The sequence below is a fragment of the Podarcis cretensis genome (assembly GCF_951804945.1).
Source record: "Podarcis cretensis genome assembly, chromosome: 1".
Classification (NCBI taxonomy): domain Eukaryota; kingdom Metazoa; phylum Chordata; class Lepidosauria; order Squamata; family Lacertidae; genus Podarcis; species Podarcis cretensis.
In genome coordinates, this window is record NC_137170.1 from 133,518,124 (window position 1) to 133,546,099 (window position 27,976).

The following is a 27,976-nucleotide window of genomic DNA, read 5'->3' on the forward strand; positions in this document are numbered from 1 at the left end:
ATTTCTGGTCCTCTTCTGGCACAGCTGTGAGGAGGAGTCTGGAAGCTTTCGTCCTCCTTTTTTCCATTAATTACAGCTGGTCATGTCAACTGAATTTGGACAAACTGTGATTAATCTTAACTGTGGTTTGCTTGAAACAAGCTAACTGGATTAAAGCTGGTTTGATTATCAAACAATAGTTAAGATTATCCACAGTTTACGATTTGGACAACATGCGAAACTGTGGTTAATCCAAAACTGAAGTGAAAGTTTCTTATCTCCGGTTGGGAGCTTCAATGGTGTTTCATTTCTTTAGGTGTCCTTCCCACCTGTCTATCCAGATGAAAACATAATATGCTGAACCCTGGAGACCCTTAAGAGCCATGCATTGCAGGTTCAACACTGCATCCAACTCAGCTCCTACGAGTTGCACAGGAGGCCAGACTATTACACTTACGTTGGCATAGGCTTTGCACAGCACGGAGCTTCAAGGCTGTTCTGTAGACAGAATTCTCAATGGTATTCAGAGCCTCTGTGAAGAGAATGCAGAACATCAGGTAATCAAAGAGGCAGGCTCAACCTGATACATTTGGAAATACATGGTTCCCCTTTATTGCGTTCATTAACTTCTCTGTAGAAGGTATATGACCTCTGAGCTCTCAGTCATGGCTTCTTCTTGAGAGACTCGCTAGCCTGAAGATGTTTGTTGACCTATTTTATACCTCATGCTATTATTAGGACTCTTTTCCTCCCTCATGTGCATTCCTGCGTAGGTACTGATGTTGACCTGAAATGGTGTTCACTTTCTGTTTATTATGTTCCTTCCTTTTTCTTATGTACTTTCATCATTGTTGTTACCCTAACTCTATGAATACAGTGGTATCTCAGGTTAAGAACTTAATTCGTTGTGGAGGTCTGTTCTTAACCTGAAACTGTTCTTAACCTGAAGACCACTTTAGCTAATGAGACCTCCTGCTGCCGCCGCTGTGCAATTTCTGTTCTCATCCTGAAGCAAAGTTCTTAACCCGAGGTACTATTTCTGGGTTAGCGGAGTCTGTAATCTGAAGCGTCTGTAACCTGAAGTGTCTGTAACCCGAGGTACCACTGTAGACAGTTTTGAAACAAGAAGGGGGAGGGGAGTGAACTGTTTGAAGGAAGGAACAGTCAGGGACATGAAAGGATTCTAAGCTTTTCATTGGGACATTGTTGGCATCTGTCTGTCTCAGGAGACAACGGAGTGCGCCTCTGGGGATGAAGTCAAACCGCTGCATTAGTAGTACCGAAGCGACCTCCCTGGGGTGAACACCTGAGCAGTGTGTATGGAGGTTTTGTGCTGCCCAGGTGACAAAACTCACTGATGTGGTCCAAAGGAAAGCAGAGCAATACTTTGGGCACCAGCTTGGCTGCAGGAGTTGCCGGAATGAGGCGTACAAGGCTGCACCCGAATAGCTACAACCACAGGACTACCCAGTTTACTGCCTTTATTTACTTATTTGGGGCAGCGTGTTGCACCACGTGCTCTTTCCCCAGTGAATACCCATCAGTTGGTATTTGTTGGGGCCCCAGTTGGGCAGAAGCTTCACACTTCACCCTCAAATCTGCCAGCCCCAACTCTCTGTTGGACTTTGGCTCGCTTGGCTCACCACTCCAACCCCCTCTGGCCCAACTCTTGCCTTCTTCCTCAGTTATCAGGAACTCTGAGGCCTCCCTGTCAATAGCCCTGTCTCTCTCCCTCCCCACTTCTTTCTCCAGATGTTCTTTGCCCAGTTTATCCAGCAGCTGCTAGCCCTGATACTGCATCCATGCTGGATTGAAGCCCAGGGAGCAGCCTCTCAAGTAAGAGCATGTACATGTGTGTGTGTGTTTGTGTGTAACAGAGAAAGAGACAGGCAGACCGAAACAGAGACAGAGGACTCAGCTATACAGCTGCAAATGCAACATTTTAAGTACCTTTTAATGCATTATTCAAATGTGTCACTAGATGGCAATGGTGAGCTTATGGCAAATTCAATATATTTTTCATAACGTTTTTTGAAAAGGCATTTTCACAGCGTTTTTTTCTATGTGTCTGGATTCCACCAGAGAAACAAAGTGAGTGCATGATTGTGTACAGATTATAGCTTGGACGTGTGCCACAGGAAATACATATCCCAAAGGCAGGAGGGTGTGTGTGTGTGTGTGTGTGTGCATGAGGGCACTTTTTCCAGGTGGGACCATTGCCCGAATTAGCATAAGAGTCCCTCTGCTTTAAAAGCAAACCAAACGTTCAGACAAAGATCCAATTCCATTTGTAACAGGAGGCCAACACATGAGTTAACTGAGAACTTGTTGAGGCGCACAAGGAACCTTTTAATATTTACCTTGTTGGTCCAGATCCATCTTATTCAACTTGGAGACAGGAAAACAACTGCGGTGTCCCTGTAAGTAAATGAACTATGATAGAAAGTTGCAGCTTTCAAGCAGCCGCAAGAAAATACACAAGCAGCACAACACAAGCAAGGGGACAGAGTGATCAGCCTAGCTGGAACTAGATCTCAAACTCGTGTCCTGGAAGGCCAAACAGCAAAAGCGAGAACCAGCACAGTGTTAAGTAATGATCAGTAATACCTCTTACTTATGATAGGTCCAATAATAATACTAAGATATAATGTCTCCATAACAAATTTAATAATTTACCGTATTTTTTGCTCTATAAGACGCACCAGACCACAAGACGCACCTAGTTTTTGGAGGAGGAAAACAAGAAAAAAAAATATTCTGAATCTCAGAAGCCAGAACAGCAAAAGGGATCGCTGTGCAGTGAAAGCAGCAATCCCTCTTGCTGTTCTGGCTTCTGGGATAGCTGCGCAGCCTGCATTTGCTTCATCAGACACACAAACATTTCCTCTTACTTTTTAGGAGGGAAAAAGTGAGTCTTATAGAGCCCAGAATTGAAGAAATGCGTGGAACTATACAGCCAGTCATACTAGTGAACTGAAACGTGTTCAAAATGCTTGCCGATGGGACCTTTAAAACGTCAACACTGATTAAAGAAAAGGCAGTCAAAATAAACTATATAGGCAAAGCAATGCCAGCCTTCTCATCCACAGTTCTGAATGACTCACAATTCACTGTGTGATAAGGAAAAATACAGCAGTGCCATTTGTTTGTGTAAAAAGAGCTATATCTGACGTTTCAGTAAGGTATGGCTTGCAACAACACACAAGGAACTTAAGTTTCAACTGAGGCTCTTTAGTATTATTTCCTGGGCCTTTTACACACATACAACCCATCTTTTCCCCAGGTCTTTATCACTACACAGGTTTCAGGACCCTCAGGTGCAAAGGTGAGGGATCAGTGAAGGTAAAGTACAGTAATAAAAAATATCACCTCCGTCATCCTTTCTTTCACTCTGCTGCCACCGCATACACGAGTTCTCCTTAAGGGAAGACCTTACCTCTGTGGTCGTCATCTACAAAAGGCCTGCAGGGGGTTCAAGGAAGACAAAACAGTCTGCCCCCCATTATAAACTGACACCCCAGGGTTGGGGATAAGTGCAAGCCCTTGAAATAATTGGGAGTTTTCACTACTTTTACAGCGAAAATGCCCAGTTTCCTCACAACTGTTCTCCCGTCACGGCAACAAAACACCAAGTGCACTCAATTAATAATAGAGATTCTGAATAATTGAAAACGGGCAGCGTCTTTGAACTGTGTCTCCGAAGGCCATTACACACAGGTCTGCCCTCTCTCTGTGTCTTTCTGGAAAGTGAGACTTGAGCATCTCCGGGTAGCTGAGAAACATGATGCTGCTATAGAAACCGAGAAGCAGAGGAGCCATTATCAGTAACACAGGAAGAAAAACATGAAAGGGCAGTGAGCTACCGTCCTTGCGTCAAATTCACAAACTCCCCCTAAAGCAATAAAGAATTTCTTAAAAGCCCAAGAGATTATTTTAAGGACATAAAATGTACTTTTGCAACTCTCAAGATGAGTGGCCTCAAAAGTCTCAGTGTAATGAATCAAGCTCCGGAACAATTAGGTTTCCTTAGGAAGGAACTTACAAAAATTGGTGCTTTTGGAATCTGATCCACCATAATCAGTTTTAGGAATTTCATCATATTGATTTTTTTGATGAATATTAAATATAGGTACAAGCGTCATAGACCCACGCTGGCTTTAGCTATTTCTGTGTATGCTTTTGGAAGACCAAGCCAAAAGACCAATACAAAAGATTTCTTTATTACAGTAATTATGTTGCTCTTGTAGAAGCACAAAATCCTGATTGTAGCAGCCCTTGAAGTTAACCATCTCATCTTCTAATTCCCTCTAGTGATGAAGTGGTTGACTACTGACAGGGCTAAAGCCAAGACAGGGCTACTGAAAAACATTAGGATGCTTGGAGAAACCTTGAGGTACCGTATTTTTCGCTCCATAAGGTGCACCTGACCATAAGGCTTTTTTGGGGGAGAATTCAAGAAAAAAAATATGCGGCTCTTGGGAGCTTTTGCGGGAGGTGGGGGAAGTGAGAGAGCCTTGCTCTGTCCCTTCCCCCACCTCCCGCAAAAGCCAGGGATAGCCGCGCGAAGCCTCCCCAGGGCAGCGGGATGAAGGCTCCCCGCTGCCCTGCGGAGGCTTCAAGGGCTACCCCAGAGCTGCTCGGGAGCTTGTCGGGGGAAGCCCAGGTTTTCCCCACCCCCAGCCCCAAAAAGCAGGTCGGGGAGCAGCGGAAAGGCTGTGTGCAGCCTTCCCACTGCTCCCTAAGCTTGTGGGGCTGGCGGTGGGGGAAGCCGGGCTTTCCCCCACCCCCAGCCCCAAAGAGCAGGTCGGGGCTGGCGGGGGTAGCCCAGGTGCCCCCCCCAGCCCCAGGGACCACACATTCGCTCCATAGGATGCACAGACATTTCCCCTTAGATTTTAAGAGGAAAAAAGTGCATCTTATGGAGCAAAAAATACGGTATGCAGAACCCCAAATCATAGTTGTTTTCAGTGCTTGCCCGCTGCACTTTTCATTCTCACAACCCCCCTGTGCTTTAGTTTATGTGGAACCTATACAGCCAAGTTCAGCGTTTTTGCACCTTCTTGGATGCCCACCCCACCCCACTCAAATGATCCCCCAAGAAAGCGCCATTCCAGAAAGACTTACCTGGCGATCTGCACTTTCTTTTGCTTATAACATAACCAAAACACTTCCTTATTTCAAAAACAGCAGCGTACCTGGGTTGTTCCAATGGAAATAAATCTCAAAGCCTTATTAAGGTTTCATCTTTATTAGAACGCACTAAAATGTCGCAAAGCGGCAAGCAAGTTTTTTCAGTTCTCCAGAGCTACATTTTCTTGAGGCTGGTTGTTGAGAAAAACACAACAAGGGGGTAAGGGAGGAAAGCTGGCTGTGAAGGAAAAGCCCCAGAATCAGCAGTCTTTAAAGCTGGAATGTAGAGAGTGCTGGGAAGCCTTGAGTCGATTAGATGGTTGAGCGTGCAAAACAGATTTCGGGCTGCTCCAAAGGGTTCATCTTGCTCCTCCATCAAGTGTAGTAAGAGGGGAGAAGAGTCTATCCTCCAAATTTTGCTATGGATTTGAACATCCTCCTCTACAAATTTTAATATAAGTGTTCTGAATTCCTAATGCATTTTTTTCAGCCCACAAAATGATCTTCGAGATGATATTGCTGCATTTAAATGGAGCTAAACTGGTTTGATCCAAATACTCCAACAAAAATGGGCCATGTTTGTTTAGTATGCACACGGAAGACAAACACGCTTAAGTTTTTACACAGTTACTTAATTCATTACATTCAGAAAGAAGAATTAACATTTTCCTGTTGAGCAACAGAAGCTACTGCATCCAGGGATTTTCTCTGAGGCAGCTGAATTAAGCAGCAGTGAATTCTGAACTTAATTCTCGATTGTTCAAGTTGGCATCTGCTTAAGACAAATCAGGAGCTGCAGAATAAAAATAAACAAATAGAAGGAAGCATTTTAGTTTCCTTCTGTTTTTGCTTTTCCAAATAGGACAGTCATGGAGACTGCCTAATTAAGTGGTTATCCAATATGTTTACGGTTTTTATATGGATCGCCGTATTTGCTATAGGATGAAATCTTTTTTTTTTAAAAAAAAAAGACATTTTAATCACTGCGATAGTTAAGAGAAATGGAAAACCCACAGTCACATTTCTCAAAGGCCACCAATGTATCAGTACTCGGGGCACTCATGTAGCCATAGACAAAAGGCTACTTATGTAATAATACGCTGTGATTTCTGTACTGTATGCAGTGAGGGAAGTGTGCAAAGGAGACTTTTATCTCCAAATACAGAGGTGGCATGTGCCTGGGAGCTGCAGCTCATCATAGCTTCCCACCACGTATTCTCAAGCATCTGGAGAGGCAAGTCTTCTTTGCACACTTTGTGTGCTCACCAGAGCCAATATTGGTGTGCTTATGGCAAACTTGGTTGTTAGAGAAAGTTGGGAAGGGGCTCAAGAGGGCTCCAAACTCAGAAAAGAAAGGTCTCTATTGTTAAAAATGAAGGGGTGGCTCTGGTATTGAGGGAAGAAGGAAGCCGAGGCAGGGGCTCAAACTGCGAAAGTTGAAAGAGCTCATTACAGTGGACCCTTTGGATACGAACTTAATTCGTTCCAGGGGTCCATATGAACCCCGAAAAGTCCGCAACATGAGGCGCTACTTCTGCACACGTGTAACGCGTTCCGTTACTTCCGGATCGCCGCGGAGCGCAACCCGAAAACGCTCAACCTGAGGTATGACTGTACTGTGAAAGCAATTCTGCTGTTGTTGATAGAAGCCAGAAAGTAAAGCAGATTTGAGAAGATGCCATGCATTAACAAATACCACAACAGTTTTAAAAATGAAGCCTACTAACAACAAATAGAACAATTTTTTACATTACCTTTTTTTGAGTTAAAGAGTCCCAACTGGAAGAAATACCTGGTTTCACAATTCAAATATAAGGTTTACAAATAGTTGGAGCTTACCCCTGTGTGCTTGGCTAAAACGATACTGCTGTTTTATCATCTGAAGGGGTAAATTTTTTATTTATTTTTAAGCAGCTTGGGCCTACCATCTACAGGATCTTCTGCATTTTCGCCTGTGGGTTCTTCGATGTTTTCTTCTTCAGGATTCTTTGCCTCACTAGGGGAACCTTCAGCCTCTGAAAGAATTGTTAGTTTTACATTTCACACATTTCAAACATTCTTCTTTTATAATCTGTTAGCATATTTTGACCTTCTTTTCACAAGAAGCTAGGAACACAGAAAGGGGCTTTATACGGAGTCAGACAATTTGTCCATCTAGTTCAGCATCTTCTGCACTGATGGACTCCAAACTCTCTCCCAGACCTAACTAAAGATGTGAGGGAGTGAACCTGCAGCCTTCTTCATGCAAAAGAGATGTCCCACCAGGGACTATGGCCCTCAACCTCGCTTAAGAAAAGCATGGAGGATCGCCATTTGGGCTGTACCATTGATGCTCATCAGAATGCCTTTCCTGGATACAAGAATGGAAGACACTGAATAATACTGACCTGCTAGACCTGGAAGGGTTCAACAATAGATATGGTTGGCATGCTTATCTAGCTTATGAGAAGGCCAAGGTACATAAAGGCTTCCTAAACCACGTAATCAAGAGATCATTACACAAAGTGTGGTCTAAATATGAGACTTTATTAGAACCTAAAACGCCGTGGTGGTTGTCCCCGACGGAAGCATTTTTGGTTAAAAAGAAGAAAGTGAATCGTATCTGCGAAACCTAGAAAGATCTGCTGGAAGAAAAAGACGATAAGTTAAAACCTTAAAAATTTTTGGGGGAAAGGCACCATTTGATAGATTGGATGCAATATTTTCAATTGAACGAGACCTTCCAAAAAGACAAATAAACCAGTTTCTCCACAGAACCTTCAAGACTCAAAGATGAGATTCAAAATTAATACCAACCACTCTCTAAAATGTATAGGTTACTCCTTGACTAGGAGGTCAAGGAGGAAGAAGTCAAATCCGTAATGGTGCAATGGGCCAGGAACCATGGTTACAACATCCACATGGAATCTTGGGAGAGACTCTGGAGGGAAGGCATGCTACGATCTAAAGGAAAACTGTATGAAAATGCCTTACAGGTGGCATTTAACACCTGTTAAATTGGCGAAAATGTTTAGATCTAGGACAAACATTTGCTGGAAATGCAGAGATGCTGAAGGTACATGGATCCACATGTGGTGGAACTGTAAAAAGATCAGACAGTTTTGGGAAATGATTTACAACGAACTTAAGAAAATGTTTAAATGTTCTTTCCCTAAAAATCTGAAGCCTTCTTGCTAGGAATTATGGGTAACGAAATTCCAAAAAAGTTCAGGAGAGTCTTTATGTATGCTAGAGTTGCTGCCAGAATTTTAATCACAAAAGGTTGGAAGGGAGAGGCTATCCCATTCCAATCAGACTGGCAAAATAAATTAAAGAGAATACGCTGAACTAGCAAGGCTATCAGCAAGGAAACGAGACATTAGAGATGAAAAATTTACCAGAGAGTGGGTCATATACAGAGTTTATGTAAAAGAACATTGTCAAAATATTAATCTGTTGACAGGTTTCAATTGAGTTTCTGTGTGTAAATAGGATAACTTTATAAAATGTAAAATAAGTTAAACAACATGGAGAAAATAAAGTTAAGTGCGTATTCAAGGAATCCAATTAAGGAACATAATGGGAAGATCAGAGGTCATGTTAAATGTAATTACAAATTGATGTACAAATCAAGTATCAATTAAGGAATGAATGATTATTTTTAATTTGTCTTTAACCTTTATTGATCATTTCTGTTCTACAGTTTTAAAACCAATAAAGCATTTTTTTTTTAAAAAAAGGAAAGCTGTTTGTATCTGCTCTTAAAAAAAAGAGAGGCTATTCAGAACGAAGTGCTTCAGAATGAAAAGGGAGAAAATGTCAGTCTGCTTTGATGGAGAGGGTGTTGTGCTTGGGATGCAGGAAACATGAATACAAATCCCAGATTGACTACACTATAATCGAAAGGCTTTAAGTCACCATCTTTTCTCTCTGCCGCAACCCCATGCCTACACACAACCGTGGCGAATGGGCAGGATCCAGAAACTCTTTAGGGAGAAGGAAGTGCACACACAAAGGCTTGCGTGAACATACTAGTGCTTCAGTTCTGACTTCTAAAAGTTGCCCTGATGCTGTCTTGCAAAACAGCCCAACCTGAATTCCAAAACTGGTGCTGCTAGGAAAAGATAGCAGCCAATGGCACAAAACAGACTTGCAGCTAACAATCTTTAATTGTGTGTCTTAATTGTGGATGCTTATATTCTAATGTTTGTGTACAGTGGTGCCTCGCAAGACGAAATTAATTTGTTCCGCGAGTTTTTTCGTCTTGCGATTTTTTCGTCTTGCGAAGCACGGACTTTGGAATAGCTTCAAAAATCACCAAAGTCTTCAAAAACCTCAAAAAAGGCTACCACACCGTGTGCTATGAAGTGAATGCACGGTTTTAAGAAAAAGGAAACAAACTTGCAAGACAAAGGAAACAAACTTGCAAGACGGTTCCGTCTTGCGAAGCAAGCCCATAGGGAAATCCGTCTTGCGAAGCAACTCAAAAAACGAAAAACTCTTTTGTTTTGCGAGTTTTTCGTCTTACGAGGCATTCGTCTTGCAAGGTACCACTGTAATTGGTTTTTATCTTTGTAATTGAAAGCCTATTTTTACATTCAGTGGTATATAAAATTAAATTATTATTTTTTTAAAAAAAGAAAGGCTTTGGGAATAGCATTGCTGGTAATTAAGCAAGGACACGCAAGAGACTAAGGTTGCCAGCTTTTCAGCTTCAAATTCCCTGAGTAAAATTCTCTCTCTCTTCTCTAGTTTACACACACATGCTTGTCATTTGATAACTGCAAATCAAATAGTGACTTGAGGAATCAGAGGTAGAAGCACCTTGAGGGGAGTGATTTTCAGACAAAAAACAATTCATGGTAAAGGGAAAGTTGCTTCTTTTCATCTGCCCATTTTCTGCCCTGGCTTGAAGTATGCCTGGACAGATTTGGGTTGTTGTTGTTGTGAGATTTTTTAAAAAACTTCGGAGGAGAAGAAATTAGGGTTGGGCTAGAAGTATCCAGAAAATAGCTTTTCTTAGCCAGTTTTGGAAAACTTCCCTTACCCAATCTCTTCCCAAACTATTGGAGAATTGCAGTCCTCCCACGGGATAAATATGGCAAAATGGTCTCTCCAATTTTGCCACTTGTGAATTCTGGATGAAACTATGGATCCAGTTTTGATCTTGTTGAAAATTATTACAGCGTCATTGAAGGTAGAGGCCTTTCTCTCTTAGCCCACCGAGTCAAAATTTAAATGGAGAGAACTGTCAGAGGTAAAAGCGTTGAAGAATTTCACCTCCCTCTCCGAGAAAATTTGATGACTCTTCTCTTTCCTTCAGTTTCACCACTGACAAATGGCGAAGTTTGGGAAGGCTATTTTAGCTCAGTCCTAAACACACACGCACATACTTGCAGTTTAAGATTTACCTTCAGAAGTTTCTTCGGTGATTTCTGAGATGATTCCTTGGCCACTGGGTGATGGTCCAAGTCCTAAAAGAAACCAGATTAAAGAACAGACCTGTGAGCTTTTGCAATGAGGATAGCAGTGGCACAGAAACAGCCATCAGTGCTACCGTGTGCGCTACAGTGGTGCCCCGCAAGACGAATGCCTCGCAAGACGAAAAACCTGCTAGACGAAAGGGTTTTCCGTTTTGGAGGTGCTTCGCAAAACGAATTTCCTATGGGCTTGCTTCGCAAGACGAAAATGTCTTGCGAGTTTTTCCGACTTTTTTTCCTTCCCCCCCCCTTTTTCTAAGCCGCTAAACCGCTTATCTGCTTATCCGCTAAGCCGCTAATAGCGCTAATCCGCTAAGCCGTCAATGGGCTTGCTTCGCAAGACGAAAAAACCGCTAGACGAAGAGAATCGCGGAACGGATTCTTTTCGTCTTGCGAGGCACCACTGTATTTCCCTCTTGTCTCTGTGAAGCAAGCAGGGCTGGTGAAACATACTAATAGTCGAGAGTGGATTTCATGCTCTTTATTCAGCTCATAGTTGTGAGGAGGAATGGAAGTTCCCCCAGAATGTCTGCCTTATATACATTATTTACACAATGGGCCCCACGTGATTGGCTAATTCCGGGATTCTCCTGTAGGCCAATCAGGTTGAGGATTCACTTCCACCTGGAGCTGGATTGGGTGGCTCCTGTGGACCAATCAGACTGCTGCATTCTGGACCCTAGTGTTCTAGGACCAATCAGACTGCTGCATTCTGGACCCTAGTGTTCTAGGACCAATCAGACTGCTGCATTCTGGACCCTAGTGTTCTAGGACCAATCAGACTGCTGCATTCTGGATCCTCTTCAACTCAGTACATAACAGCTGGAGCTCATCCTCTCTGAAGGAGAGAATATTCTGAGGGAAAAGCATTGAAGAATTTCACTCCCCTTTCCTAGAAAATTTTGTTTCTTTGCCTGCCCTCCAGCTTCACAACTGAAAAAGGGCATAGTTTGAGTAGGCTGTTTTAGCTCAGTCCTAAACACAAGCACACGGTTTAAGATTTACCTTCAGCAGGAGTTTCGCCACCTTTTTCAGAGGCAATTCCTTGGCTACTGGGTGAAAGTCCAAGTCCTAAAAGAAACCGGGTTAAAGAACAGACCTGAGAGCTTTTTCAATGAGAAAAGCAGTGGCACAGCCTCTGCAGTGCTACTGTGTGTGCTATTTTCCTCTTATCTCTGTGAAGCAGGCAGGGCTGGAATTCATCCTCTCTGAAGTTTTCCCAGACCCATTACATCTATCTATCTCAGGGGTCAGCAAACTTTTTCAGCAGGGGGCCGGTCCACTGTCCCTCAGACCTTGTGGGGGGCCGGACTATATTTTTTGGAGATGAACAAATTCCTGTGCCCCACAAATAACTCAGAGATGCGCTTTAAATAAAAGCACACATTCTATTCATGTAAAAACACCAGGCAGGCCCCACAAATAACCCAGAGATGCACTTTAAATAAAAGGACACATTCTACTCATGTAAGAACATGCTGATTCCCAGATTTAGAAGGCAACTGGGCTGGATCTGGCCCCCGGGCCTTAGTTTGCCTACCCATGGTCTATCTGTTAGCAAAACTGTAATTATTGTTAAGGGTATTATTTATTTTAGTCACCTATTCACCTAGGTGATGAGTAGGGCAACACAGGCAGTGACAATTGCTCTGCCTTAACTATCAATAATGAAATACCACTTTTTTCGGGTGGTACAAAAACCTGCTATATTCTTTAGCTGCCTGTATGATGCAGTGACACATTCACCAGGAAACAGCCTGTTTATTTGCCCAACTCAACCTGGAATTAACTAGCACAACCTGCCTCTTCCATTTCATGTCTTTTTTCTACACATGCAGGCTAATGTGATTACTAAGACCCAGCACGAGTTTCTCAAAAACCTGTCAAAAACAAGTCAAAATCTATATCTTGCTGTCTCGTCTGGTTTTTATTACATAGGGAGCAACTGGGTCACGGGGCCGTGGGTCATAGAATAGGTCCTTAATTTGCGTTTACAAAAAAATTTCTCAAAACTCAATGGCAGATTTCAGAAGGCAAGCAAAAGATTGAACGATTCTGAAGATAACCAAATGTAAATCCCCCCCCCCCCAAAAAAAACCTCATGATATCTAAACTTGGGCCATCATCTGGAGAGCTGGACAATGATTCTGCAAATAAAAGGCAAGGTAAATCTATGTTTTCTAGTCACTTCTGCAGGCAGCAGTCAAATGGCATTCTGCTCACTGTGCATTTCTGACAGCTACGGTGCAAGTTTCACCACAAGCATTCCAGTTTTATAAAATGCATTGCCACTCTGCAAAAATTATGGTGCTCAAGAAGTCGCCCATTCTTAAATAAAGCAAATGTTTACTGATTTTACATATTTCTCCCTCCCTCCTCTGTGCTAATGGATATAAAAATACTCTCTGAGCTCATCTGGAAAGGTAGTCAGTCAGTACACTTTAAAAAAAAAGTTGCATTTTCTGCATATTGACTTGCAAATTTGCAATAGTCTACAGAAACATCAAAATTTGTCAGTTATTGCAGGGGTGAGGAAGCAGTCACTAACTGCCCCATTATTCATGTATTTATCATAAAACTGTTTTTCTTCCGCCCTGTGGAATGCCCTCCCATCATATGTCAAAGGAATAAACAACTATCTGATGTTTAGAAGACATCTGAAGGCAGCCCTGTTTTAGGAAGTTTTTTAATGTTTGATGTTAGATTGTGTTTTTAATCTCCTGTTGGAAGCCGCCCAGAGTGGCTGGGGAGACCCTGCCAGATATAAAATTATTATTATTATTATTATTATTATTATTATTATTATTATTATTATTATTTCTATCATCTTCTGAGGTGCATAAAGTTCAATAATATGACATCACCATCTCCTTAAAACCAGAGTACATAGCTGGTATCTTATATATTTTTATCCTGCATAATAAGTGAAGGGGATGGGAATGCTTTTCTATTTTTTTTTTTATAATTGTATTTTTATACTGCTCCTCCTTTAAATTGAGCTCAGGACAGAGTATAACAACAGTTAAAAACAAAAATATGCAGCTACCACATAAAAACCTATATAAATGACTGAAAAGCAGGGTCTCCAATAATTAGAAGCATTCTCAAAACCATCGCTGCTTTAAACGTAAAAATATCTTTACCTGTCCAAATGTAAACAAATGTGCCCTCAATTTCCCCTCAATAAAATAATATATTTAAAATATTTTGTTGAGTTACCTTCCTCCTCAGCTTGGATGCTTTCCTCTTCCTCTGCTGAATGTGGCGCAGGGCTGACTGTAAGAAACAGTGTCCATGTAATGTCATTAACTGTATCAACGAAATGCACTTTGCCAAGCTAAAGTAAAATGTTAATAACAATTGGGTTGCTGTGGCTGGATTTGAGGTCAAAAGCTTTAGTTGAAGAAGCAGCCTACAGCAAAAAATAAATAAAAATAAGGTGATATATAAAATCCAGAAGAGAGGTTTCAGTTGAGAACTAACAGGAATTTAATCAGGTGCTATAAGTTATTCGTCGTCGTTTGAACTTTAAGGCTGCAATCCTATGCCTTCTTTCCTGCGAGTAAGCCTTATTCAACTCAGTAGGATTCACTGCGTCAACATAAATCGGACCTATATAACATGCAGTCCCTTCAGTGCACCTAGCATTTTGGATCCTGTGCTATAGTCCTTCGAAAAATCCACAAATTGCTCCAGAATGCCAATCAAAGGGATCCAAGGGGCTGCATATTCAAGGATCTTGTGCTAGGTCTGGGTTTTTGTTTTGGTCTTCAAGCAGCTAGCCTCCAGCTCATTTCACAAACTATTTTTGAAACCTGCCTCAGTTTCAAAAGGAGTTTGTCACGTGATGTGGGTGGATTGGCTGATCTTTCAGGGGAAAGTCAGTCAAATCTCCTTGGGCTCCTCAGCCTAGTTTCTTTGGCTCCTGGCCCAGACCACTCTCTATTTCTTAAGATGAAACAGTCTCATATCGTTTTTTGACATTAAAACTTGCAGAATTAGAAATGCAACTCAGATTGTATGATCATCGCTCAAATAACTGGGGATTCCAAAGGTCTAGTAATAGGCATGTTCAGTTTAAAAATCCCACCGCTGAGAACATCTGATTTTAAATCTGGTCTTCATATTCACTGTGTTTTATCTGTCAATAGAAAGCACTCACATCCTGCTGATTTTTACCTTTTCTCTCTGGATACAATTCTGTTACTTCACCTAATGCAACTTGCTTTTCCTGCATAGGGAAACAAGAAATTTATTACACAATTATTACCCAAATAAAGTGCTTTTTTCATTGGCATTTATTTGATACTACCAGTTTGAGCCACAAAGATAATCAGTTCCCTCCCCCCCCCCCCAAAAAATAGAGTGGTGTTTTAAGGTAGCATTTTTCATCTCAATAATCTGAAAGTCGAATACTGGGCGGGGGGGGGGGGCGTACACAGACACAATACTATAACTGATGAAACAATAATACTAAGACTTCAGGTTTGATCCTAAACACACTTAACAATTTCTGCTGAAAGTGATGGGTCAGGGTTTATTTATGGGTTATGTTTGTGCCTTTTGTATTTGTGCAAATCTTATACGCATGACGGACAATTCAGATTTCACTCATGGGCAAATCCATGACCTTAATATTTATTTCGGAGCTTGGAGAATCAAGGAACACTTTAGGGGAAGAGCTGTGAGTTACTGCTTCTCATTTGCCCCATTATACAGATATAGGAGTTTTTGTTTGTTTCCTGTCTGCAAAACAATCACGAACTGGCCAAATAAATGGGTACAATCTAGGAAGTACTAGGCAGCCTTTCAGTGCTAATGAAATTTGCCTTAACTGCACTCTTTAAATTTAAACTAATAACAACTTCTTGTTTGCAGTAGCAAGTGCTGCCCTCTAAGGATCAATTTAGATGCTGAATCTGAATGAAAATCAGACCACCCACCATATGTGGAGTAAATCTAACATGAAGGGAGTCTCTTGTTTGGAATGTGTCCATAACTAGAAGGAAGAATTATGAAAACAATAGTACAGGACATGAAAGCAGCATGAGGTTACCCGAATCAGATCATAGGTTAGATTCTGAAGACTTTCTTGGTTTTTCTCACTAATTTGTAGATCTGTAGAGACCTTCCAGCTGCCATTCTGGAAAGTTACAGGCATGGAGTAGACAATTCCCTCAGGAATCCCAAACTGACCTAAGGAACAGAAAGAGTCCCTCCAAAGTGTATTTTATTCACAGATAACAACACATCCATACATTTGCCATTAAAACTGTGAATTACATGGACCATATCCCAATATTCTGCCACACTGATTTCAGTGGAAGAGATTTAAGCGGGCATGAAATTCTGCTACTGAAATCAATGGGACTTTGCTTACACTTGGGCTGTATCGTACGCAAAGATTTTAATTCGGATAGAAAAACACAAGCCTTCCACATGGTCTCTGGTGGAAATGGAGCAGTGTGGCAGAGAAATGTTGGATGATTATTTGACTGAAGAGCAACATTTACCTTCACTGAGTACTCCCAGGGAGACCAGTTCTCCTGGAGGGGAGTCCAAGTACCAGTACCTCAGCACAGTAAAAATGGCATGTGCTGGTGCTATGCCTATGCAATGAATTTCCCAGGAACTCAACGAACTCATTGCAGTCAGAAACTCTGCTCGTATCCATTCACTGTAAAATGAGAAAGCAGAGCTTTCCTTAAATACAAATAAAGAAAACTACAGGAAGAGACTATGTTCCAAACCTGTTTTAAGTATGCAGCTCCTCATCAAGAAGCTCAAGTCTCAGACGCCCCAAAGCCTCATACATTGTCATAGTCTCTTCAGCAAGGTTTGGAGTGGTATGGGAGTACCAGGGCAAACTTGCCCTGAACTTTGTGCCCTTTCACCTACAGGCATTCCGAGCAAGGACTGTCAAGTCGAGATTTCTCCTTTGCCTATACAGTGGTGCCCCGCAAGACGAATGCCTCGCAAGACAGAAAACCCGCTAGACGAAAGGGTTTTCCGTTTTGGAGGTGCTTCGCAAAACGAATTTCCTATGGGCTTGCTTCGCAAGACGAAAATGTCTTGCGAGTTGCTGCGGGTTTTTTTTTCCTCCCCCCCTTTTTCTAAGCCGCTAAGCCGCTTATCAGCTGATCCGCTAAGCCGCTTATCAGCTGATCCGCTAAGCTGCTAATAGCGCTAATCTGCTAATGGGCTTGCTTCGCAAGATGAAAAAACCGCAAGACAAAGAGACTCGCGGAACGGATTCTTTTCGTCTTGCGAGGCACCACTGTAATCTGCTGCTGAACTGGGAAATGAGACAGCCACCTCCTCTCCCCTCTGTTTCCCTTCAAGTTTTATTATCTGTTCCCCTGCTTGCAGGAAGCAGCAGGGCTGCCGGGCAAGAAGATGGCTGAAAAAAGGGGCAAAAGGTTGGAGAAGGTGTGGCTGCTTCATCGTCCAACTCATTGGCAGGTTTGAAGGTTTACAGGGGAGCCTGCAGGTTGCAACAGGGGAGCCGTGTGACGGAAACTCTGATGAAGATCACTCAAAAACAAAAACAAAACAGGAGCTCTCAAATATAGACGTACTTCAGGGCAAAATCTAGAAACCAGCATTTAATGAATTTAATGAATAATAGTAATACTACTACTACAGTATTTTGGGTGGGAAAATGTGTTTCAGATCCTTACATGGTATGACTCTAACAGACCACTGGAGCTATTGCTGCTTATGATCCTTGCCACAACTAGACCATTTAGTTCTTAATTAAATACTTTGACCTTAATAACTTTAAAGCACCAAATCAGGTTTTAAGTAATAATGATGCTGCTCCTTATGTAACACTCTATAGAGGTTCAAAAGTGCATTAGAGAAGCTTTGATTTGGAGCAGAGCTCTCTCTGTTGGCGGAAGTAAAGATCAGGAGAGAAGCTTAATTTAGACTATTCTTTTTCACACTTCCTTTGCTTTTCACTCGGAAGCTGCATTTGGTAAACGGAAGCACTGGCATTCTTGTGCCTTTCCGGGCTCAATTTGGGGGTTTTGTCCTGAGAACTGGGTCCTGAAAAGAACAATGCTTCTGCTTCTTAGCACATGAATACGTTTTTCATTTTTCAAGCCTTTGAGTTGGATGCTCTCAGTTTTTTGTTTAAGATTTTCCAAACACCATCACAATGCCAAAGCACTGAGGAGTAGACTTCGGGGTTGTAAAATGCAAGAGACTATGAAAGAGGCAAAGGTCTTGGGCCGATGCGTAAGGTGCAAACACCACTTCAGACACTTCGGAGGGATGGCATAAAAGCAAGTTTTTTAAAAAATCAAAAGTATCACCAAAAAATACCGATCAAATAGGACATCCATCAAATCACGGGAAAAGCTTGGTGGGCCCCAGATGGCGCTGTCATATCTATAGAGCTGTGTTTTACTCAGATCAATGAAGCTGTTCCCGCTGATATTACCCCAGACTACGAGATTTTTTATTCCTGTTGAAGACAACAATCGAAAGATGCATAAGCATAACAGGTAAGAATGGAAGGAAAAACCCCACTGGAGCAGAACAAAGGTTCTGCAGGATGCATGTAGTTCAGCATCCTGTTTTCCACAGTGGTCAGTCAGATGTCTCTGGGAAGTCCACATGAAGCAGGCCATGAAGGCAAAAGTCATTCCCTGGTGTTGCTCCCTCAAGCACATTGGCTCTAATGCAGAGGCTCAACATAGCCATTGCTTTTGGAAGCCACTGATCATGGTAACCGCTCACATGGCACAGTTAACTTGCCTCTTGTTACCAAGGAGTACTTTCAAAAGACATGTCTCCTGCTGTGTCCCATGAGGCAAGAAACTGCCTAAGGTCCTTAACTAAGGTCTGGTGAGGTTCACCACAGTAGAACTGCAGACCTTTTAGAGAGTCTGTAAATAATGGGCAAGATTCAATTAGATTTGTTCCACTAGTGAAGGAAATCCACTAGCTCTAGGGAGGGTCAAGAGAACCTCAGAACGGCGCACAACAGGCAGAGTTTGGATTTGATATCCCGCTTTATCACTACCCGAAGGAGTCTCAAAGTGGCTAACAATCTCCTTTCCCTTCCTCCCCCACAACACTCTGTGAGGTGAGTGGGGCTGAGAGACTTTAGAGAAATGTGACTAGCCCAAGGTCACCCAGCAGCTGCATGTGGAGGAGCGGGGAATTGAACCCAGTTCACCAGATTACGAGCCCACCACTCTTAACCACTACACCACACTGGGTGGGGACTGTTCCATCTGGCAAGCTGAAAAGCTTGTGTTGATGGAATGATTGACACAGCGCTACGTCAAATTCCTCCTTGTGTTGTTCCCCTTTCCCACTGCACCCTAGCTTTGATTATCTTGAATCAAACTGAGAAATCTTCTAGCATGGACCAATGTTATGATCTGCCAGCCTATTGGCTAGCCCACATGCATGCAAAGGGTTTGCAGAGATACGTTCTCAGAGGCAGTATCACCCTGGAGAATTGCCTTTTCCCTAAAAGTGCATCCCTAAAAGAGTCTGAGCTTCCTCCAGAGAAAGTCCTCCCATTTCAGTAGTGACTTCGGTCTAGAACAGTGCTTCCCAACCTTGGGCCTCCAGATGTTTTTGGCCTACAACTCCCATCATCCCTAGCTAGCAAGACCAGTGGTCAGGGATGATGGGAATTGTAGTTCAAAAACAGCTGAAGGCCCAAGGTTGGGAAACACTGGTCTAGAACAGGGGTCGGCAAGCTTTTTCAGCAGGTGCTGGTCTCCTGTCCCTCAGACCTTGTGGGGGGGCCAGACTATATTTTGAAAAAAAGAAAGAACAAATTCCTATGCCCCACAAATAATCCAGAGATGCATTTTAAATAAAAGGACACATTCTACTCATGTAAAAACATGCTGATCCCGACCGTCCACGGGCCAGATTTATAAAGCGATTGGGCCTGATCCGGCCCTCGGGCCTTAGTTTGCCTACCCATGGTCTAGAATATTTTAAATCTTGGTTATTTTTGTGGGTTTTAGTATGGATGTGTGCTTCTATGCTATTTTTATTTTTTCATTTGCTTAACATGATTTGCCCTGAGGCAAGACAATATAACAATCCAAAATAACTAAATAAACATTAGTCAATCTGCAATAATTTGTTACACACCTGCTGGATGCATTCCCATTTTTCTTGCTAGCATGGCCTTGGCTTCATTTTCCAAGAGCAGGGATACAGTGACAATATTCTGAGGGTTGATGGACGGAGCATGTGTAATAAGCATCAATGCCTTAAGGTTGACAAAGGTTTTCCCCATCACAACAACCCTGACATTACTTCTGGCATTCTTCTCTATCAGAGGACCATATATTTCACATTGATTGGTAACTTGCTGGATGCATTCTTCAAGAGACGGGATTGCCTCTTGAAGGATGTCATCAAGCAAAATGATGACTTCCGCTTCGAGAAAAGTCTGGTCGTCCAGTTCAGTGTACAAAGTGATACCACGAAGGACAGGGGATGCCAAGTCCTCAGTCTCCATAACGATAGCTTCAAGAAGTTCTTCGCAGCCCTTTCTGTCAAGCAAGTGGAGGCTGATCTCAGTTTCCATTCCAAATATTTCCCCATTGATTAACAAAGGGATCAGATGATAGCAGATACTAGCTGATGCTCTGTTAAGGTAAGAAAAGTAGTTAGCAATGAACAAACAAACACTGGTTTTATGCAGAAGAGAGCTATTCCCCCCAAAAAAAATCTTTTTATTCTACAGGTTTTCATGGTCCTCAGTAATCAACTCTTAGTGCTTGTATTAGAAATGAACAAGAATACCTTGCCATGAAATCTAGTGACATAATCTTCTAACAGCAGGCATTGAAGCTGAATTATTATTAAGTTATGTGGTTAAAGACTACATTAATTTAACTGCATAACTGTTTGATTTTTCTAAACTATAACCTACTTATTTTATTTACTTTTTTATTAAAACAACAACAACCTAACACTGAAGACTTAACAATCACATAGGCTGATAGACTACTGAGATTGATCCCCCTATGTCATTCCATAGCAATTCTGCAGTGAGAATGCAGGAAAAGCTGCTTAAAAACATGAACGGACTAGATCAGGGGAGGGAGGAGTTGTGGCTGCTGAACAGTCAGATCTAAAGGCCTGCTGGACTTGTGCAAGTGTGGGGCAGGTAGGACTGTGGCTCTGCCATTTTCTCTCCTCTCTCCTTTCTGTCGCTTGCTGTTTGCTTCTTTATGTAAATATTTAACAATCGTGTATTCATAGAAAATACAGCAAGGCAGAGTGCAACATAAAAAACTTTCCTTTCATGGTGGGAAAATCAGTATTCCAGATCCTGGGCTGGTGCACTTTTCTCAACCTCAGTTCGGGGGTGGTGGTGGACATAAGGTCTTTGGATCCAGTGGACCCCAAGCCTCCTCTGGTCTGCCACTGGCACACACCCTTTTTGCTGTTACTGCATTAGCTGAGATTTCCGCTCCCACAGCAGGAAAGCTCATGCGGGGAGGCCATCTTTGTCTCCCAAGGATCTCCCACTCTGCGGGTGGAAGGGGAGATCAGCTGTACCCTATGGCTGTACCCTATAGGACTGCTTTTCAGTAAGTCAAAACTAAAACCAGAAAGTAGAGATTAAGGAAGGGGAGGGGGTGGGCCTAAGGAGCCAGAATGGATAAAAGTGGAAGCATCAAACAGCTCACTGTCAAGGAAGCTCTGAGGACCGGCTTGGTGGCTAAAGGTAAAGGTAAAGGGACCCATGACCATTAGGTCCAGTTGCGGACGACTCGGGGGTTGTGGCGCTCATCTCGCTTTACTGACCGAGGGAGCCGGTGTACAGCTTCCGGGTCATGTGGCCGGCATGACTAAGCCGCTTCTGGCGAACCAGAGCAGCACACGGAAATGCCGTTTACCTTCCCGCCGGAGCAGTACCTATTTATCTACTTGCATTTTGATGTGCTTTCAAACTGCTAGGTTGGCAGGAACAGGGACCGAGCAACGGGAGCTCACCCCGTCGCGGGGATTCGAACCTCCGACCTTCTGATCGGCAAGTCCTAGGCTCTGTGGTTTAACCCACACCGAAGTGCTAATGTGGTTTTACATCGGTGAAATCATAGGTAAACGTGGCCTGATTGGCTATGATGTTTGGAAGTTTTTGTTTTCTGCTCCTAACAGTGTCGTAGTATTAAATTACAGCGCTGAGATGAAATGGTGGTGGTCTCTACAAATATCATTCACTTTGGGGCAGAATCAGATGGTAGTGACATGAATGCAGACAAGGATCCCTAAAATACCCCTTCTCTTCCTCCTCCTGTTGCGGGATAGGGCGGGCACTGGTGGTTGGCTGTTCAAATAAATGCTATACAAAGAATGACTCAAAAAAAAAAGTGGAATGAAGGGGCAGGGCATTGAAGACAACATGGAGAATTTGAGCAGCGAGAACAGCCGATATACGATATATGATATACGATATCTTTATCGTCATTGTCCCATGCAGAACAATGAAATTGAAAAACTACATAAAACTACATAAAAACTACACAAAACTACATAATGCTGAAGGAAGTAATTACTTCTCCAAGTATATGGCAAAGTTAGTGTTATCCCATAAGCCCAAGAATTCTTGCCAAACATGCCATGAGCTCCTCACTGCTTGAATGCCCAGAACAATCGTTGTATTCTAATTTTAACCTATTGATACATGTAGACATTACACCTTTTAAAAAAACAAAACCTAGCTGTAAATAGACCAATAATTTTTTCTGATGCTTTTGATCAATGCCATGTTTAATTTTTATTTATACCCCACCCTTCCCAGTTCAGGAAACTCAGTTCAGGAAACCCAGTTCAGGAAACCCAGTTCAGGGCTCAGGACAGCTAACAACAAATGTAAAACACTTAATTGATGCTACAAAAAACAAAACAAAACAAAACAAAACAAAACAAAACAAAACAAAACAAAACAAAACAAAAAATCAACCCAGCAAAAAATACGGTATAAAGTGTAAATAACAATAAAATCAAAAATCAAAAATCAATTTAGGGGGGAAATCCATCCAATAAACATTAGATGATCACCAGAGTTGGCTGGCTAAATTAGTCCCACTTGGGCCAGTGAGGAGACCAGGGGAGAACAAGCTGTGGGATCCCAGAGCGGGCAATCTTCACAAAAAGGGGAGGGGGAGGGAAGGAAGGGGAACAAAAGATCAGGCCAGGTTCAAATTGAAAGCCAGGAGGAATAGTTCTGTCTTACAGGCAATCTAACTTCCTTAGGGCCCGGGACCTCTAAACTCTAAACTATGATTATTCATGAACCTTAATGTCTTCTGCGGGGCATACCAGGAGAGGCGGTCCCGTAAGTACGAGGGCCCTAAGCCACAAAGGGCTTTAAAGGTTAAAACCAGCACCTTAAACCTGACCCGATACTCCACTGGGAGCCATTGCAACTGGTAAAGCACTGGGTGAATATGCTCCCATGGCAGGAGCCTTGCTGCAACATTCTGCACCCGCTGGAGTTTCTGGGACGGTTTCAAGGGCAGCACTGCGTAGAGCAAATTACAGTAGTCAAGCCTGGAGGTGACTGTTGCATGGATCTCTGTGGCCAGATCGGGGCGGGAAAGGTAAGGGATCTTTGATGAAATGTTGAGATCTTTGATGAAATGCAAGGCACTGCAAATGGAAAATAAAAAATGGGAATTATGGTCTGCGCTGTAAGTGCTCACATATACAAATGTGGATCTTTGTGTTACAAGCATAGACTGTGTTCAGTCATGTGCAGGTTCCGGATTCTGCTAATTTTCCAGGTTCCCTGACAGCTGCATTGTTTAAAAAGAAAAGGATCAGACTTAAGTTTTTGAGATTCCCTGTGCAGTTTCTTTTCATCTTTCCCACCTGTTTATCCAAATGTGTAATGGATTGATAAGGCCTTTAAGTTCTTCCTCCTCTTGGTCAATCACTATGTGAGTCTGCAAGTTCTCCTTGGCTATTAAGAGCATCTGTTCAGTCATCATGTCAGATGTGATGTTATAGTATTGCTGAAGATTAAAAAGAGTCATCAGCAGGCATCCAAATATGGCTCAGACATTATCACCATTTAATCAAAAATCTGAAGAACAAAATCTTTTTTAAAGTGTGTGTTTGGGGGAGGAACCAAGGGACAGAATAGGGAAATCCTTCATTAAGTTCCATCTGTGATGGATGCTCCAAGTATGTTGGTAGAAGAGAAATAATAATTTACTATCATCATCAAATCATTGGTGCTGGAAAGATCCTCCAAAGTAATCTAGTCCAAACCCATCCTGAAGCAAGTAACCCAGTACAGCAACCATCCAGCCTCTACTATCAAACAGTTTGTCCCATCAGGAAGTTCTTTCTAATGTTTAGTCCAAATACTTTTCGGGTTATTTGGTTTGGTTCCTACCCTCTGGAGCAACAAAAACAACAAACAAATATGAATTATCATTAGGGTGACAATCCTTCAAATATTTATTTATTTATTTATTATTTATTTATTTATTTATTTATTTATTTATTTATTCCCCCCCCCCCCCGCCCTTCTGGCTGGGTTTCCCCAGCCACTCTGGGCGGCTTCCAACAAAATATTAAAATACAATAATCCGCCAAACATTAAAAGCTTCCCTAAATAGGGCTGCCTTCAGATGTCTTCTAAAAGTCTGGTAGATGTTTTTCTCTTTGACATCTGGTGGGAGGGCGTTCCTCAGGGCAGGTGCCACTACCGAGAAGGCCCTTTGCCTGGTTTCCTGTAACTTGGCTTCTCACAGTGAGGGAACTGCCAGCAGGCCCTCAGCACTGGACCTCATTTTTGAAAATGACTACTATTTTGCTTCTCAGTAATCTTTTTTTCAGGCTAAGCACAGCCAATTCCTACAACCTTTCCTCGCAGGACTTGATCTCAATATTTATTGTCATATAAGTTCCTCACAATTGTTGCCCTCTAGACATGCTTCAGTTTGTTGATATCTTTCCTAAATTATACTATGGGGATTCTGATCAAAGCAGAATACAGCAGAACCATTATCATTACCATGGCCAGTCCATTGCAGTAGCAGTATTCTTTAGATTTAAATAACCCAGGCCATAGGCAATCCCTACCTTTAGGAATACTTTCCTGATAATCAAATTAAGCCCAAACTCATTCCTCGTTGCCCTTTCCCAGTGGCCTCAGTAATCAAAACTTCTCTCTAATTATGGTAGGTTTTCCAAGCTCCTTATGACATGGATGGGGAACTTGTGTCCATCCCTGGATGTTGTAGGACTACAACTCCCACCATTCCTAACCACAGACTATGCTGCTTAGGGCTGAAGGAAGTTGGAAGTCCAACACCATTAAAAGGTCTTAGGGTCTTTGAGTGTGATTCTAGTGTGGTTACAAAGTAATATAAGTTCGCATTTACTATCTCTCTCATAAGCATTCTTCTGATTGTAGTATTTTGTTGGGAAATGGGATATTATTTAGCCAACTGAATACTCACTAAATGTAGAGACAAGAAGAGAAGAAGAAGAAGCAGACCTGGGCATGTTCAAGGAATTCATTGAATCCTCCCAGAAGAAGTCCCTTTCCTCCACGGTCCAACAATTCCCTCCAAATAATTGGAGAGCGCTTATGTTTCCATCCATTCTGTTCACAGATCTCCTGCAGCCACTTCTAGAAGCAAAATCCCCAAAAGCACACATGAAATGTATTGTTAATGTGTTAAATCCAGAAAAAGCTTTCAAGGCAATACTGAAACAGTAATTTCCCAAGATGATATGCCCAAACACTTTCCCTTCATATTTTATAACAGGCTCATACATTTTGTACCTGTGCATCTAATGCTAATTTGAATGTATACATTAGTAAGGCATTTATGGATTAGTTGCAAGCAAGTGCATTGAACTGGAAGCTGCAGTGAGGGAAAAAATGCAGACCGATGTCTGCTTGAATGTATGAAAGGACCAATGTGGACCAGTACTGCTTCAGGAAATTTTAAGAAAGCTTTAGCCAACACACTTTTTAGCAAAGCAGCATGCTAGTCAAATATACAGATGCATCCACTAGTGGGCAAGATTTCAAACGCTTCAACCAAGAGCCTCCTTCAGCACCCAGGCTATAATTTTTCAATAGAAAGATGACAAAAGAAATAGAAATATATCCCCAAAAGGGTCAACAGAGGCACTGTGCCCATATAAGTCAGTGCTTGTCCATTTATATACTTCCATCTAGGGAGCATAAGTATGCTAGAGAAATACCAGGCCATTACAGGTTTGCCCACATCACATCACATATTTATGTAAAATAGTTGTACCCCACCTTCCCTGATAAAAAGGTCAAGATGGCTAACACCACCAACCATAAATTAACATCTTTTACAAAAACATAATCACTATGTTTCACTATCCCTAATGACAGGACCAGGCCTGCGAGGCGTCATTACTGCACTAGTGAATCACATGTATATGTTTTACCTCCCAGTTGTCTGGATGCTGAGTAATCTTGTGTATCCTGAAGTGAGGCAGATTTTTCTGCAAATAATCAGCAAGAAGTTCTGCCTTAGCATAATAGGGGCAATCTGCTTTCCCTGGAAAGTAAGAAAGCAAGTAAGTATTCATAAACTCATGAAGTCAAAGGAGCAAACGCTTATTGCAAAGGGGGATGATAACCGGGGCAGAGCAAGAGTGCATTACTTCCCCAAGCACGACCTCCATGCACCCCGCTCTGCAAGTTTCTACTGAGTCAACTCCTGGAATTTCCTGCCATACGATGTAGTGACGGCCAGAGTGGTTTAGATGAAAAAGAGCTTGGGCAAATTAGCCGAGGGCTGATTAGGTGATCAGGGCCTGCTAGCCACAATGTTCTCCCTCCCACTGTTGGAGGCAACCAGTATGCTGCTGGGAATCACAAGCAGGAAGGAAGGGATCTTGGCCTAGACAGAAATAGGGCCAGATCTTTGTGGCTTTATGTCTCCTTCACGGATCCAACGGGGCTCCTGCTCCATCCTAATGAATGAACAAATAAACATTAGCAGGCGCTCAGAAGCGTCCAGTGAAACTGACTGAGGTGCACAAAACGAAAATTAGTCACAGTGTCATTAACGGCAGAAAGGCGATTGCCGTACTATCGTTTTAATTCTGTTAAGGTTTAATTGTTTCTTATTTGTTGTTGTTTCCCTGCCCCTGCCACGTTTTAAGCTGTTCTTATTTTTATCTGTATCTGAGGTCCTGCCAGAGAAAGAAGGTGGAATATATCTATCTATCTATATCTATATCTAGATCTCCATCTGCCTTAGCATAATAGGGGCAATCTGCCTTCCCTGGAGAGTAAGCAGGCAGCAAGTATTCATAAGCTTGTGAAGTCAATGGAGTGAATACAGTATATACCGGTATATTCGCAAGCTTATGAATACTTGCTGCCTGCTTACTTTCCAGGGAAGGCAGATTGCCCCTATTATTTTATACACACACAAACACACACCATAATAATAATAAAAACAAATCGTTCTAAGAAAAACACAATCGTATATTAACTGGGTTGCTCTGCTTCCTAACACAGAGGGGTGTGCCGTGGACGCACAGGTGAGGGAAGCAGCCTCCTCTTTATTTATTCCTTTTTTTATATATAAACACAGACACACACAGACAAAGACAACGCATATAAGGTTTCATGTCCTTACTTTCCTAACCCCAGTTCTTGACCTCCCCCCACCCCCCCTTCATACATCCTAATTCAATTGAATTAGCTCAGCAAGCTCATATCTCTCATCCTTTACATATTGTTGTTATATATATATATATTTTTTTAAAAAAGTACTTGATTCTTATTACTTGGCCAAATTTTACTTATCCAATTTTCTTATAAATATTAAATCCTTTTCTAAGGTCGACCCAAATTCCTACCACGAATTTCCCTTTTATCTTAAAAATAGGTCATAATAATCAAACACAAAGGTCATAAACATTTTTTAAAATTCTTTCTCCCCCCCCCCCTCCTCTTTATTTATTCCTGCCTGATGGAGCTGCTTCGACTCGCCCGGCAGACTCATCCCTCATCCCAGAGCGACTGCCGGGAGTGCAGCACTCTGTGCATGCTCAGGGGGCGCGAGCCAGCCCAGCCCTGCGAAACCCGAGCAGGACGGTGTGTGTGTGTGTGTGTGTGTGTGACTGTGTGACTCCATGGCGGAGCCGCCTCACCTGCGAGCACGAATTTGGCCATCTCCCCCCCCAAAAAAAAAAAAACAACAACAACCCCAACAACCCCAACAACAACAACAACAGGTGTGTGTTTTCGCGCGGGCGCCTGGGGAGCTAGGCCGGAGGAGAGCGGGGCGGTTGCCAGGCAACCAGGCACGCGCGCCCGGACCGAGCCGGAAGAGGCCATTTTGTCCGCTCCGGGCACCCGTACGTTCAAGGGAGGCTCCTTTCCTTTCTCTCCC

The 27,976-nt window shown here is 42.5% G+C and overlaps 2 protein-coding genes and 1 long non-coding RNA gene across 7 annotated transcripts in view; all 3 read right to left on the bottom strand.

Moving 5' to 3' along the window:
- The window catches only part of DYTN (dystrotelin), a 34,974-nt gene extending 31,569 nt beyond the window's left edge, over window positions 1-3,405 (bottom strand). The window contains exons 1-3 of the mRNA XM_079978488.1: window positions 3,349-3,405; window positions 2,340-2,397; window positions 437-511 (exon numbers count right to left, since the gene is read on the bottom strand). Of these exons, the coding sequence (XP_079834614.1) occupies window positions 437-511; window positions 2,340-2,397; window positions 3,349-3,357 (142 nt within the window). The 5' untranslated portion in view covers window positions 3,358-3,405. The remainder of the gene's footprint in view (window positions 1-436; window positions 512-2,339; window positions 2,398-3,348) is intronic.
- Window positions 3,406-5,208: 1,803 nt separating this feature from the next.
- Window positions 5,209-27,921, bottom strand: MDH1B (malate dehydrogenase 1B). Of its 5 annotated transcripts, none has more exons than XM_079978941.1 (14): window positions 27,735-27,920; window positions 26,013-26,125; window positions 25,078-25,212; window positions 23,439-23,581; window positions 19,698-20,200; window positions 17,898-18,039; window positions 16,082-16,245; window positions 15,625-15,764; window positions 14,748-14,799; window positions 13,788-13,844; window positions 11,574-11,639; window positions 10,500-10,562; window positions 7,035-7,124; window positions 5,209-5,902 (listed from the first exon to the last, which is right to left on the bottom strand). In XM_079978941.1, exons 1-14 carry the CDS (start codon window positions 27,754-27,756, stop codon window positions 5,886-5,888), a joined length of 1,707 nt encoding a protein of 568 aa, XP_079835067.1. In that variant the 5' UTR covers window positions 27,757-27,920; the 3' UTR covers window positions 5,209-5,885. The 5 variants fall into 5 exon arrangements, 3 of the variants coding, with proteins under 3 accessions (XP_079835067.1, XP_079835068.1, XP_079835069.1); XR_013839626.1 differs by having other exon boundaries at window positions 5,721-5,902; window positions 7,035-7,730; window positions 27,735-27,921; XR_013839627.1 differs by having other exon boundaries at window positions 5,721-5,902; window positions 7,035-7,733; window positions 27,735-27,921.
- On the bottom strand, window positions 6,074-7,028 carry LOC307220786. The gene is made up of 2 exons (XR_013841091.1): window positions 6,407-7,028; window positions 6,074-6,349 (listed from the first exon to the last, which is right to left on the bottom strand). It is a non-coding gene; the product is annotated as an uncharacterized lncRNA (long non-coding RNA).
- Window positions 27,922-27,976: the final 55 nt, after the last annotated feature.